Source organism: Microcebus murinus, chromosome 2 (assembly GCF_040939455.1).
Source record: "Microcebus murinus isolate Inina chromosome 2, M.murinus_Inina_mat1.0, whole genome shotgun sequence".
NCBI classification, from domain to species: domain Eukaryota; kingdom Metazoa; phylum Chordata; class Mammalia; order Primates; family Cheirogaleidae; genus Microcebus; species Microcebus murinus.
In genome coordinates this window covers 58,739,577-58,755,151 of record NC_134105.1, presented here as the reverse complement: position 1 = coordinate 58,755,151, position 15,575 = coordinate 58,739,577, and the positions used below count along the sequence as shown (strand labels likewise).

The following is a 15,575-nucleotide window of genomic DNA, read 5'->3' as shown; positions in this document are numbered from 1 at the left end:
ATTGCATCATAATAAAGGAATACCAGAAATATTAAAATGTCCATTAGGAGGAGAATGTACATACAAATTGTAGTATATTCCTATAATCGTCAGCAATATAAAAGAGCAAACTTTGATTCGTAGAACAACATGTATAAAAGTTAAAATCATCTTGTTAGGAAAAGATGCCTGTCACAAAATTATGCGAACTTCAAAAACAAACAAAATCAGTCTATGGCAACAGAAGCCAGAATACTGATTAACTTTGGTGGCAAAGGTTATTTACTGAAATGGGTGTACAAGGGAACATTCCAGAGTGATGAAATATTTTAAATCTTGATTTGGGTGTTTTTTACATGGAATGTATGCATAAATAAATATTCATCAGGCTATATACTTAAGATTTGAAAATTTGCTATATGTAAATTATACCTCAATTTAAAGATAAAGCTTAATGAATAACAACATGTAGAACTACTTTACCTAAGAAAACTTCTTATGCTCACTGAAGCACCTAATGTATTAAGAATTGAGCATGTAAAGAAGGATTCACATGTAGGTTAAATAAATATATTAAAAATAATAAATCATAACTTGTATAACAAATTAGTGCATGACCACAGAATTAGTCAACTTCAAGATTATTCTCAAGTAAGGGAAGTATTAGAAAAAGTATACATAAAGTAAATGATAGCAAAGGTCTTCTAAATGTAAAATCTTACCATCTGCTTTGTTGCTTTCTTCCATCAAGAGTTTCACAATATTAAAGAATCCTTTTGCAGATGCTAAGTGGAGGGGTCTATCTCCAACTTCACCACTTACATTTACATCAGCACCAAATTTCAAAAGGAGGCGGGTTACCTAATGAATCCATTCATTTGAAATTAGTATCAAAAATCAAACAATAATGCAAAGGTTTCAGCAATATAGAAGAACACATATCATTAAAGCCTTCTCTTAGGTTATTTTCATCTGGAAATAACAGAAAATCATAATTCAATGGGCCTAAAAAATAAGCAATTTATTATTACATAACCTAACAAGATGTCTAAGACTGGAGTAATTCCAAGGTTGATTAATACAACAGATTAATAACAACATCAGAACTCAAGTTCTTTCTGTCATTCTGTTCTGTCATATGTAGTAGGATGAATCCCCTCATGGTAGAAAGAGAGCTGCAGCAGCTCCAGGTATTAGAACCAGAGTCCACAGAGTAAAAGACTATCTCTACCTTTTGAAATAAAGGACCATCTTTTTTTTTTTTTTTTTTTTTAATCTAGGAATTCCTTCCTAAAATCTCTCCAGAAATCACTTTCCCATATCTTTTTGGCCTGGACTAAGTCATTTGCAACTTATATCTGGGAAGGTGAAAGATTTACTGTGAGTGGCTTCAACTAATCAAAAATCTAACACACAGTGGCTGGGGATAGAGAGATATTCTCTAAGTATTAATACAACCTCTAGAAGAAGGCTGAACAGTGGAATAAAATCGTGAGTCTGCAAGGAAGGTAAAATGTGGCACGAAGCAGCAGTATCGGAATGATAGCTCTGCCTAAGCAACCAATGGTGTCTGCTACTGACCTTATAATATTTATTTTTTAAGTTGAAGGGCAATATAACATACTGATTAAGAGTTAAGATCCAGAGTAAGATAGGAATAGGAGTAATCTAGAATCTGATTTATATCAGCTGTGTGACCTTGACAAAATTAGTTAACTTATCTGAACCTAAGTAAGTTTCCTCATATGTCCAATGTGAATCATATTATATGACTTAACTTATGGTTTGTTTTGAGGATCAAATGAGATAACTTGTTTAAAGTGCATAGCACATGACTGACATATAGTATAAGTTTTATTAATGCTATTTTCCATTTTTATTGGTGAACTGAAATAATATTGTTTACCATTCTTGTTTCAAAGTTATTGTGAGGACTAGATGAGATATGAGGGAGCTTTGAAAAAAAAATTATCTCCACATTTTTTGGCTTTGAAAACCTACTTTTGCCATTTCTTCTCTTTGGTATCAATCTCTTGTCAATTTTATAACATAGGTCTTCATTGTACATAAATAATTCTAAGTCACACATAGTCTTCTCTGAACAATCTTTTCCAAAGTTTCCTTTTGGCCTGAGCCAGCAATAGTTTGCTTGATTCTTGATTTTCATGGCTGCTCCACACATAGACCACCACTGGTCCTTTCGCTACTGGAGTTCTTGGTCTTTGTCTCAATGTGTGAGTAAGTGAGAGATAGCCACAGCAGCCCTGGCAGCTTCCCCAATTATCTGAGGCTCCACATCCAAAAGAACAGAGAGGGATGAAATGATGAAGCATTTAGGAGTCTTCCTGGAATTGTTTCCATTAATTGACCAGGTTCCTTTGAGTCACTTACATAAATACTTAGGAACTTACCCAATAATTTCTCTGAACCTGACAATGCCTCCACTGAGAATTTTAAAAGTCACCTCAGGGATACTAAGAGGTAAGTTAGGATGCCTCTGAGTCATTAAAATAGCAGTTAGGGGAGGACCCCTTATTTGTCCTGACCACTGAGGTGTCAGCACAAAAATGAATTCAAGCTCTAAAATTATTTTTACTTCCTATGAGTCAGCAAATAAACATGTCTTGAGTAGAAACCTCTCAAGAATATAGTAGACATTTTATAGAAGTCCCAGGAAAAATATTAGCTGGGTGGGATGTAGGGAAACTGATTTCCTATTGAATGTAGTAGACAAGAGCAAGGGTTCTGGAGTCAGGATTCTGCTTACTAGCTATGTCACCTTGAAAAAATTATTTAACCTTTTGATACTTTGGTTTCTTCATTGCTAAGATGGGAATAATAACAACTCTACCTCTTAGAGTTATCGTGAGGATTAAATACGTTATGACACATAAGCACTTAGAAAAGTGCCTGGCACTCAATAACTGTTAGTAAAAGTGGTAGCTTGAACTTGGAGTATTTGTATTTTACATTTTTGTTGGCTAATGGGCAGAACAAGAATTACTTCAGGAGAAATCAGAACAGCAGAAGTTTAGTCTCAAGAACCTTGCACTCCTAAGCAAATATTTCCACTTACACAGACTCCATAAATTCTGATTATATGACTTTATAGTAGACAGATTTAAACTATCTCTGAAATCGATTGTCTATTAAGCACTATTATTACATACCTAGGAAATATTGCTCTTGGTACAAAACATCTACTCTTCCACTTAAAAATAAGTAAATAAACAAATGGCAAGGAACATGGCACATTAGGTACATTTATATATCAAATATGCCATTCTCCTTGTCAGCATATTTTAGCGAATGACAATAGCCTCTATAAATTACTTATGTGCTGCCTTCACACACAGAAAGTGGGCCCCTTATCATAAAAGGGCCATCCACATTTTAGCATAATTTTATAAGACTGTGACTATATTTTTAGGGAAAGTAAACAAATTTAGTTCTCCATCCAACACGCATAGAGGCTCCTTATGTTTCTGCCGGGTGATGAGGTTCATCGCCAAAGAGGATGACTCTACAAATAACATGCATTGTGTATATCCTGTCTGTGCCTGAAGTCAGAAAAGTATGGAATTTTCCCATCACTTGTGCTTTTGGAGCTGTACTTTCAAAAGCATTTTCAGTGCCTAGCTCTCCAGTACACTCCAGTGCACTCTGAGCCGCACATCAATGAAATAAGCAATCTTTCCTGCCTATAGGTCACGCTTCACAGGTCTGAGAGTGTCTAAGCATATGTCAGCTAGCAGAGAAATAAAGGCACAGTGACTAGAACAGCACAGGGACACAAGTAAGTTTGATTTTCAACTGGGGACCCTCAGGCAGTTCTGTGGCATGACCTCCAGTAAGGTAAAAAGGTATAATTCTACTTCATAATTGAATGAGCCTAGAGAGATAAAATGAGGAAGAGTAAAAAATGGGGTATCCAAAGAACAGTTATGTTTGGTTATCCAGTTACATTTGTATTTCTGTTTTATTTGGTTCTTTTCAGTTCTTTGAGAATAGCCAAAGAGCAGTGTTTTAAAGTAGCACATGCAAATTTTGTCTTTCAATATGTTAAGTTTGAAAATCAATGAACTTTGAAGTTAGAACACCCTGTCTTGAATTCTGGCTTCTCCAGTTAGGCAAACTGTAAGGACTTTATAGTTTGTCTCACTGACTGAAGTGGAATAAGAAGAAGTGCTTTGGTATAACAGAACAACAAATATGGGCTTTGGATTGGATAGACTTGAGTACATATTCTAGCTCTTCTATTTATTAGCTGCATACTTTGATGCTATCTGACCTTACTGATCTTCATGTGTATAATTGATTTAAAAAAGGGGGGGGGAGAAATAATAGCTAATTTAGGGTTATGGCAAAATTAGAGCAACTAAATAAAGGTTTTAACATAATGACGGTCCTATTGTATGAGCTCACTCACATGGCAATTCTTATTAATTTTAAAGTTGTGAAGATCAAACAAAATTATGTATTGAATGAAAGTACTTTAAAAACTTTAAAGCATTCTACATATATTTTTCTTTTATTATAGAATATAAAATTTTATGAAAATGTACCTGTTATATAATTATATACTTAAAGTAAATTATATAATTAAAGCACATTTAGTGATTTTTTTATAGAACCTTTATGAGTTGTTTTATTGTTATTGTCATTAGCATCATCACAGCAACATTTACTGAGCATTTGCTAAATAATTTATGTCTCATCATGATAGCAACCCTATGAGGTAGGTACTATTACTATTTTTCCCATTTTATAGATGAAGAAATGAAGATCAGAGGGATTATATAATCTATATGGGGTCATAAAGCTAGGAATTTTTCAAATTCTGGCTGATTGATTCCTGTGGCCTCAAACTTACCAATGTGTTCTGCTGCCTCCTTTGTGTACTAAGATAATAAAAATGAAGAACGTGACACAGCTGTAATACTTATATGAATCTACAAGCTTCCCAAGGATGGAGCTGATGAGAATATGACAAAAATAATTCAAAAGATATTGTAAATATGCTTTCTTTGAAGATAGGACAGTTCAACAAAAGCCTGACACACTTAAGTAAGTGGCCCCTGCAGACTTGCCTGTTCATGCCCATAGTATGCTGCGATGTGCAATGGAGTAAAGAAAACTGCATCTTGAACGTTGACATTAGCTCCATGTTGCAACAGCACATCAGCAGCCTGGAAAAGAAAGAGATCTTGGTTAGGAACGTCATTTGGGGCATCTTCCCAACAAAATTCAGTTTATAACCACCATGCACACATCTTCATCAGGAGCCATCCTGAAATACAAGTTTCTTTCACCTCCTTTATCTAAAACATCTAATAATTTGCTTTTGCCTAAAAAATAAAGACCCAAAATCTCTTAGTATGACATTCAGGGTCCCTTCAGTCTGATTGTATCATTTGATAGTATATTTCCCTTTAGTCTCTTTCATGAAAACAATTTTATGTTCGACTTGTGTCAAGTTTCCTGCTTTTTTGAAACTATGTTCATACTATTTCTTCAGCCAGAAATTCCCTTCTGCCCAATATACAGATGTTTAAACTCCAGCTAAATCTTGCCAGTTCCTCCCAGATTTCCTTGTTTTCCCTCCTTTCATTGCCGTCTGCCTGGCTGAAATTAAATATTCCCTTCTGTTAAATCTCATGCAACTTTCATTCATGTAATTTAGAACATTTTTCTATTTATATACATGCCTCATCATCCCTACTAAGGAGCAAATTCTTTAAGAAAAAAGTGTATATTGAATTCATCTTTATAATCTCACCCTAGCATGTTGTCATGCAAATAGTAATCACTAAATAAACATTAGTTAAATAAATGAATGAATTAATGAGCAAGTTAAAATACTACCATGAACTATTGACCAATTGTCTGCATGGAAAGCCATAGATTAGCAATCACAGGGAAGGAAAAAAATTATTTTTCCTTTACCTATTCTAGGTTCATGAGCTTGAGTCTTGTAAATTAGACTGACAAAAGACAGATAAACAAGAGAAAAACAAACAGAAGTCTATTAACATGTACATAGCACATTCACTTGGGAATACTCAGTGATGAGTAATTCTAAGTGGTAGTTAGAAATTGGGCTTACATATTATAGTATCTTAACAAAAATTTATAATAAATTTTGTAGAGAAGTAATAAGAAATGGAAAAGGACTTTGAGCTTCTAGGGGCAGCAAATTGGGGGAAAGTAAACATACAGGGAAAACTAATGGAAGATAAAGGCTAGTTTTAGCAAAATTTGTAATGTAGATTCCTCAATCTGGTGCCTTCTCTGGGCAGATAAGGGTCTTAGTCTGGAGTTGCCCTTGATTAACTTTCTCTATGAGTGAAATGGGGAGTCTTATTCAGGGTTTTGAGCAGAGAAGTGACATGAATGACTTATATCTTTAAAGGATTGATCTATCTGTTATGTTGAGAATAGACTATGGAGGATGAGGTTAGAAGAGGGCAGACATATTATTAGAGTCTATTCTGGTAATCCAGTCATGACATGACGTGGCATGGACCAGGGCAGTAGGCATTGAACAGGAAAGAGTGCTCCAAATCTGGATGTATTCCATAGAGCCAACAGATGTGTTGATGGATTAGATGTGTAATGAGAGAAGGAGACATGTCAAAGATCACCCCAAGATTTAGGCCTGAACAAATGGAAGGGTGCTGAGTTGGGGAAAGATCAATTCAGGTGAAGAAGACAATGGCTGGACAGATTTGTGGAGGAGAGGGTTAGATCAATAGTTTAGCTTTGGAAATATGAATTTGGGTTAGCATTAATTTAAAGCTAACATCTAGTAATTCCTAAAAGTTTCACATTTTCCCTTTCCTTGGCCCAGAGGAAGACACACAATATGTACTGCTGCAGTGCTGCAAGGTCTTTCTGTAAAGAACCTTGTCTCTTATTCCATTAGGGCTTCAGGTCTGTGAACTGGCTTAGAAGATCTGGAAATCAGCTCAGAGGCTGAGATGCTTTCTTATGACAACAATTCAATTTCCATCCATCTTGGTAAAGAAAGAGGAGGGATATCTTTACAAATTTATGCCCTCCTTTTAGGCAAATAGGGGGAGAGCAAAGAGCTTTTTCTGCTTCTTTTCAATTTTCTGTAGCTAAAAATAGTCAATATGTCAAAGTAGCATATTTTGATGTATCATATTTTGTTATTCTTCACAGAAAACCTGCAGAATATATATTCTTCTCATCAGTACATAAAACATTTTTCAAGACAGACCATATGTTAGGCCACAAAACAAGTCTCAGCAAATTGAAAAAAAAATGAAATTATATCATGTATCTTCTCAGACCACCATGGAATAAAGCTAGAAATCAATTACAAGAGGAACTCTCAAATACATGGAAATTAAACAATGTGCTACTGAAAGATCTTTGGGCCAATGATTAAATCAAGATGGAAATAAAAAAATTTGTATTGCATGACAATGGCAACAAAAGCTACCAAAATATCTGGGATACAGTCAAAGCAGTGCTAAGAGGGAAGTTCATAGCACTAAATGCCTAAGTCAAAAGAATAGAAAGACTTCAAATTAACAGCCAAATGTCACAACTCCAGGAATTACAAAAACAAGAACAAACCAAACCTAAAGCTAGCAGAATATAAGAAATAAAGATCAGAGCAAAACTAAATGAAATTGAAAGTAAAAAAAATTCAAAGAATAAATGAAATTATATGTTGGTTCATTGAATAGATAACAAAATCAATAGACCACTAGTTATATTAACCAAGAAAGGACAGACAGGATTCAAACAAGCTCAACCAGAAATGTAAAAGGAGACATTACAACTGACACCACAGAAATACAAATGATCATCTGAGATGTTTATGAATACCTCTATGCACACAAACTAGGCAATCAAAGGGAAATGGATAAATTTTTTAAACATATGACCTGCCAAGTTTGAATCAGGAAGAAATAGAAATCCTGAACAGACCAATAATGGGTGAGATTCAAACAGTAATAATAATAATAATTTTTAAAATATCTCCCAATAACAATAAAAAAGCCCAGTACCAGATAGATTCACAGCCAAATTCTACCAGACCTCCAAAGAACTAGTCCCTTTTCTACATAAACTGTTCCATTACATCGAGAAGGAAAGAATCCTCCCTAACTCATTCTACAAAGCCAGTATCACCATGGTATCAAAGCCAAGAATGGACACACACACACAAAAAGTAAACTACAAACCTATATACCTCATGAACATAGATGCAAAAATCCTTCACAAAAGAGAAGCAAACTGAATCCAATATCACATCAAAAAACTAATTCACCATGAACAAGAGGGTTTCATCCTAGGAATGCAAGGATATTTCAATATTGGACATCAATACATGTGATTAATCACATACATAAAATTTAAAACAAAAATCATATGATCATCTAAACAGATGGAAAAAGCATTCAATAAAATCCAGCTCCCCTTTATGATAGAAACTCATAACAAACTTGTCATGGAAAGAACATACCTCAAAATTATAAAAGCCATATATGACAAACCAACAGCCAACATCATAATGAATGGGAGAAAGTTAAAATCATTCCCCCTATGCACTGAAGCAAGGCAAGGATGCCTACTTTCATCACTCCTATTCAACATAGTAGTGGAAGTCCTAGCCAGAGCAATCAGGCAAAAGAAAGAAATAAAGGCATCCAAACTGGAAAAGAGGAAGTCAAACAACTGTGTTTCCCTGAAAATAAGACAGGGTCTTATATTTATTTTTCCTCAAGAAGACACCCTAGGGCTTATTTTCAGGGGATGTGTTATTTTTTTTAAGTACGGTACAACAATCTACATTTATTCAAATATAGTTAAGTCATCTTCTTCTGGAGCATCATCATGACTCTCCAAACACCGAATTCCATCCTGAATTTCTTGCGACTCTATTTTCTTTAGAACCATTGGCCCCAATCTCTCATGTGGAGCAATAGAGCTCTCATGGGGCAGATAAGAAGGGCTGCTCGTGTTCTCTATCGCTCGGCAACGAAATGCATGGGTTGTGCAGAAACGCTGTGTAGCCATGCCCATCACTAGGTCTTATTTTCAGGGTAGGGCTTATACTGTGCAAATGCTTAGAAATCCTGCTAGGGCTTATTTTATGGGTAGGTCTTATATTCAGGGAAACACAGTATACTTGTTTGCCAACAATATGATGTTATACCTAGAAAACTCTAAAGACACTTATAAGACTTCTAGAATTGGTAAACGAATTCAGTAAAGTCCAGGTTACAAAAGTAACATAAAAAATCAGTAGCATTGTATACACTAATAACCAAGCTGAGAATCAAATCAAGAACTCAATTTCATTTACCATAGCTACAAACAAACTAACAAAAGAATCTAGGAATATATTTAACAAAAGAGGTAAAAGACCTTTACAAGGAGAACTACAAAACACGAATGAAAGAAACATAGATAGCACAAGCAAATGGAAAAACATCCCATGCTTATGGATTGGAAGAATTAATATTGTTAAAATGTCCATATTTCCCAAAGCAATGTACAGTTGCAATGAATTCTTATCAAAATATGAACATTATTTTTATAGAATTAGGAAAAACAACTCTAAAATTTATATGGAACCAAAAAAGAGCACAAATAGCCAAAGCAATCTTAAGCAAAAAGAAAAAAAGATGAGGGTATTACATTACCTGACTTCAAATTACACAACAAAGCAATATTAACCAAAATAGTGTGTTACTTCTATAACAGTAGACACATAGACCAATGGAACAGTACAGAGAACCCCGAAAATAAGCCAGATACCTACAACCAACTGATCTTTTACAATGCAGACAAAAGCTTATACTGGAGAAAGGACAGACTATTCAATAAATGGTGCTTGGAAAATTGGCCTCATGCAGAAGAATGAAACTGGATCACTCACAATATATAAAAATTGACTCAGGATGGATTAAAGATTTAAATGTGAGACCTTACACCATAAAAATCTTAGAAGGAAACATAGGAAATACTATCCTTGACATTGGCCTAGTAAAGAATTTATGGCTAAGCCCCCAAAAGCAAATAAAACAAAAACAAAAACAAATAAATGAGACTTAATTAAACTAAAAGTCTTCTTCACAGCAAAAGATATAATCCACAGAGAAAATAGACAACCTACCTACCAAATGGGAGAAAATATTCACAAGTTATACATTTGACAAAGACCTAATATCCTACATCTATAAGGAAATCAAATCAGCAAGAAAAAAAACAAATAACCTCATTAAAAAGTGGCAAAAGAAACGAACAGATATTTTTCCAAAGAAGAGAAACAAATGGACAACAAACATATGAAAAAATGCTCAACTTCACTAATCATTAGGGAAATGCAAATTAAAACCACACTGAGATATCATTTTACCACTGTCAGAATGGACATTATAAAAAATCAGAAAACAACAGATGCTGACACTGATACAGTGAAAAGGGAACACTTATACACTATTGGTGGAAATGTAAATTAGTACAAGCTTCATAGAAAACAGTATGGAGATTTTTCAAAGAACTAAAAGTAGAGTTACCATTTGATCCAGCAATCCTGCTACTGGGATTCTTCACAAAGGAAAACAAGTTATTTTATATAAAAGACACCTGCACCCCTATGTTAATTGCAGCACAATCCACAATTGCAAATATATGGAACCGACCTAATGCCCACTAACAGAAGATTGGACTAAGAAAATGGAATACACACACATACACACACCCCATGGAATACTACTAATCTATCAAAAGAATAAAATAATGTCTTTTGCAGCAACTTAGATGGAACTGGAGGCCATTATTCTAAGTGAAGTAACCCAGGAACAAAAAAAACAAATACCACATGCTCTGAGAGTTGAGCAATAGCTATGCATGTTCTTACAGAGCGACTTAATGGACATTGGAGACTCTAGGGAAGGTAGAAAGGGAATGCAGGATGAAAAATTACGTATTGGGTACAATGTAATTACGTATTGGGTACAATTCAGGTGACAGATACATTAAAAGCTCAGATTTCTCCACTATTCAATTCAGCCATGTAGCAAAAAACTGCTTGTATCCCATAAATCTATTTAAATTATAAAGGCTTAAAAATTAAAAACAGAATATGCAATTTGTACAATGATTTTTTTTAATACAAAAATTAAAACTACAACTAACATTTATTGAAGGAACATTATGTATCAGGCCCTGAACCAAGTGTATCAATGGTAATTAGAGTCTACTCTGTTTCATGTCAAAACACAGTAAGATGGGTTCTACTCTCCCATTTTAAAGGTGAAAAATCTGACCCCCCATAATGCTAGGTAATATATTTGAGATCACTCAGCCAGTAAGAGACAGAACTGGAATTCAAATTCAGGTCTGTATGACCTCAACATTTATTCCCTCCAGGCCACTCCTGTGACCTTGATCTCATTAACACTAACCTTTAAGTAGATGAACTAACTCAATCCCAGATAATAGGAAGCCATCTGTTACTAGAGACTCTGAAAGTTCAGACTGGAAATGAATGCCAGAGCCATTTACAAGTGCCTGGTATCTTAGGCTTTACATGCCTTGGAGTTCAATCTCAGGAAGGCCACTAGCGATCAAAGTAGATGAAGCTTTTTACAATTTCTCTTATTTTAAATATAGCATAAAATAAAGTAGACAGCATGAATTTTTATTATAAAAAGGACTTTCAAATGTTAACATATAGAGCCAATTTCTTAGGCATGGTTCCAGAACTTACTTTCATTCTAAAAGATAACGGCTCTTAGGCTTCAGTAAATACTTAAAAGCAAATTTTTTCCTCCTAAGTTTGCACTTATTCAGTCACTCAGAAGGTCAACCTTTTGGCTGAACATTCATTAATTATGAAGTGTTGGCCTTCTGAGAAACTGTCAAAATGTAAGTTTTAATGAAACCACACAGAGTCATTATTGAATTGTAGGCTTTATTTAGTTTTAAAATTCAAGGAAATATTAACCATTGAGAGCAATGTACATTAGAATTATCTGATTTTATTTATATGAGTAGAATGCATTTATTAATTTTTATGATTTTTGCAGTCAAGATAGGGGAAGTACCTCCCAGCACTCTTAGCATATTGCCATGTACAAATATGCCTGGCATGTGGGCTAAGCCAAGCGCACTCATAAACATTTAGGCTTGAACATATATCTATCAAATCATTTTACTCATGCTTCCTCTACTCCAAAATCTGAAAAAGTTGGTAAATCAATTTCACACTCTTTGCACTTCGTGAAGCATCATGAAGTTACAGACTGAATCTATTTTATATACCACTATGGTAGGTATATCATAGGCATCCAGTAATTATTGAATTGGACTATATTTCTAGTACAGTAAAAGTGAAAATTTGGAAGATATATCTACCATGAAGCATAAGGGAATTTACACATTCATAATGAGGACCCAATTATATGATAGAAATTCTAAGTAATTCAATTCAACAAACATTTATTGATCATTTACTTCAAATTAACCTTCAGCAAACCCCAAGTGTTATTTTCATGCCAGGAACTGTGATTTGAATTTTAAATACATGATCTCATTAAGATTTTACAGGGCATATATTCTATTGTTTTAAATTTTTTTGACAGATTACATAGTCATGATTTTTTTCTCAAAAAAATAACAAAATTACTAGTAAAATTATAAACTGGAAACAAATCTTATCATAGAAATCTTAATAATCTTTAAACACTAAGTATGAACTACATCATACTTAGATTTATATAACCTACATATATACATATCACAATTATTTTTATCATTAAATAAGATTCAAATATGGGCTGGTAACTTGGTATCTTTTACTGATGGACCGATAAGGATTATAAACCACCTCCCATTAAGTGGTTGTTTTATGAGCACACAAAATAAATCAGAGATCTTTATCTTGATCGTAGGGCAATTACTATACGAATTACCCTTTACAGATATTTTTATATGCCAGTTGACTCTCAAAAAGATCCAAGTGAAGTCCCTTTGGTTTCTAGGTTGTAATTTAAATACTTATTTGTACATTATGCTTTTTTTCCCCTAGCATATTCTCTCTTCTCTTTCTCTGTCTTCCACACACCCAGTTTCATGGCCAAATTCGGTTCCCACATTCTCCATAAAAACCTTTTGCAAATATTTCATTGTATTGCTCACTTCTTTCTCTGAATGTCTATACAACTTATTATCACAATGTAATCTTTCCAGTAATTACCACTGTAGATAAACCACGATTATATAAAATGTTATTTTTTTTATTTTTTTTTTATTTTGAGACAGAGTTTTGCTGTCACCGGGCTAGAGTGTCGTGCCATCAGCCTAGCTCACAGCAATCTCCTGGGTTCACGCAATCCCCCTGCCTTAGCCTCCTGAATAGCTGGGACTACAGGCGTGTGCCACCACACCTGGCTATGTTTTTTCTATTTTCAGTAGAGATGGGGTCTCTTGCTCAGGCTGGTCTCCAACTCCTGAGCTCAAGCAATCCTCCCGCCTTGGCCTCCCAGAGTGCTAGGATTACAGGCTTAAGCTATTGTGCCCAGCCTAAAATTTCAAACATTTTTAATGTTCTAAAGTTGTCTTTATAAAGTATAAGAAGTTTTGACTCCAAGTAAAAGGATTTTTACCTGAGGTCCTGGAATTTAATCATTCTAACTAAAATAGCCAGACCTTATTGTCCAAAATCCCACAGATTTTAAAAAGTAATGCCTATAAGAGCAAAGGCCCTCACTGTTCTTGCTTGTTAAATGCTTTACTACAGTATGATTTTAACATATTTAACTTGGTTCTGTTTAGTTTCTTCTCTTTTATCTTATGAAAGTCATTGGTCAGGGATGAAGGAGAAAACAATGACCATATAAAGAGGAACTAAATGTTCCATGGAAGAGAAAGTAGAATATGGCAAATTCTAGATGAAATAAAATGGCAATCGATCTTAGTTTAAATTGCCGAAATCAAACATAGTGTCTTATACTTAGTAGACTTTCAATAAATATCTACACTTTTAAATTAAATTTTTCTTTGCTTTAAGTGGTGTTTCATTTCCTACTGAGTCTTCCTCAAATTCATGCTTATATCAATGTTTTCCTTAGGATTTACAGTTTATTTAAAGCCAGAATTTTATCTTTTTTATGCCTGTCTGTATCTAACCTTTATTATTGAGATTTATAGAGAGCAGAACAATGAGACTGTGGTAGGATGATACTCATTTCCATTTAGTGGAAAGTCTGTATTAGGAAAGTTTTAGAGGAAAAACTGTTTTTCTAAAGTCCATGACTCATCAATTCAAAATGACCCCCAAAGATATTAATATGGGAGTTGATTTAGTTTTGATATTTTTATAGTTATTTCCAGTTCTAACATTTAATAGCCAGTTTTCAATTGTCCCTTTCTTGCCTCCTAGTCACTCCTCAGCCTACTGCAATCTGTCTCCAAACCTCAGCACTCCAGGGAAATTTCTCTGGCAAATGACATCAAAGGCCTCCTAATTGCCCACTCTAATGGATACTTTATAGTCTGTAGTGAATTCTTATAATTTTATGTTGCCTGAGGATTCATTTTGAATATAAATTAAACTTTCTCATATCCCAAGCAGGTATTAGTCACCCTTGACACAGTTTTTAATTCTCTGCCCCCTCCCATTTCCTCAATGTGGTTGATTCAGATACCTGTCATATACAACCACCTCCTGGAGACCCCCTCCCTAGAGGACAGCTGGATACAATTTACTTGACCTGCTCCTCTGATGCCCACACCCAGCATGAACTGAGCAGTATTCAGTGGTAACCCCCTCTCAATCACAGCATGACTCCAAGAAACTAAAGTCTGCTTACTCTAAACTCACCAATTAGAACTTCCCTCAGGAAACCTACCTGGGTAACACCCTAGATCCCAGCAAAGGCTTCCTCACACAGGTCTCTTTCTCTCTCTTGCTCCCCATTCACTTGTTGAATGTGTGTGTCCTGAACAGCTCTCCTCTTCCTGTTGGCCCTATGAAGTGTGCTGCCCTTTTCTCTCTGGAATCTGTAAGTAATGAACTGCCTTTGTTATTTCCTGTGCATGTTGAGTTGCCTTCTCTGTGTCTCACCTGATTAATTTCTTTCTTGATCACTCTGCTAGAGAGTGGCTATTTTGGGAGGAATAAACTGGACAGAGGTCAGACAAGAGGCACAAGGGCATCTGCCAGTATCAACAAATTTCCTGTGAGTGGAACAACTAGTCACAGGTCAGACCCTTAGGCATTAGGCTAGCTGCCAAGATAAAGAGGTATCCCGTGAAAGTTACATTATGAACACCTATAACCAAATCCATGAAGCTCTGTCAGGCCAGAGCCAAAGTTCTTATGTACTCTTATGAAAGAGACCTCAAAGCCAAATTAAAAAGAAAAAGATATAAGATGTCCTTTTCTTTATTTTAATATTTATCCTGCATTTGTTGCTACTGCTTGCTTCCTCCCTAGGATCCTAACCTCCCTTAGATTACTTGATACCACAATTTTTAAGTTTTCTTCCTACTTCTCTGCCTACTTATTATTTCTACATACAGGTGGCTCTTTCTCTGTTCCTTTCTTT

The 15,575-nt window shown here is 34.8% G+C and overlaps 1 protein-coding gene across 1 annotated transcript in view; it reads right to left on the bottom strand.

Moving 5' to 3' along the window:
• TNNI3K (TNNI3 interacting kinase) overlaps positions 1-15,575 on the bottom strand; it is a 276,625-nt gene that overhangs the window by 174,799 nt on the left and 86,251 nt on the right. The window contains exons 6-7 of the mRNA XM_012760372.2: positions 5,070-5,168; positions 702-840 (exon numbers count right to left, since the gene is read on the bottom strand). Of these exons, the coding sequence (XP_012615826.2) occupies positions 702-840; positions 5,070-5,168 (238 nt within the window). The remainder of the gene's footprint in view (positions 1-701; positions 841-5,069; positions 5,169-15,575) is intronic.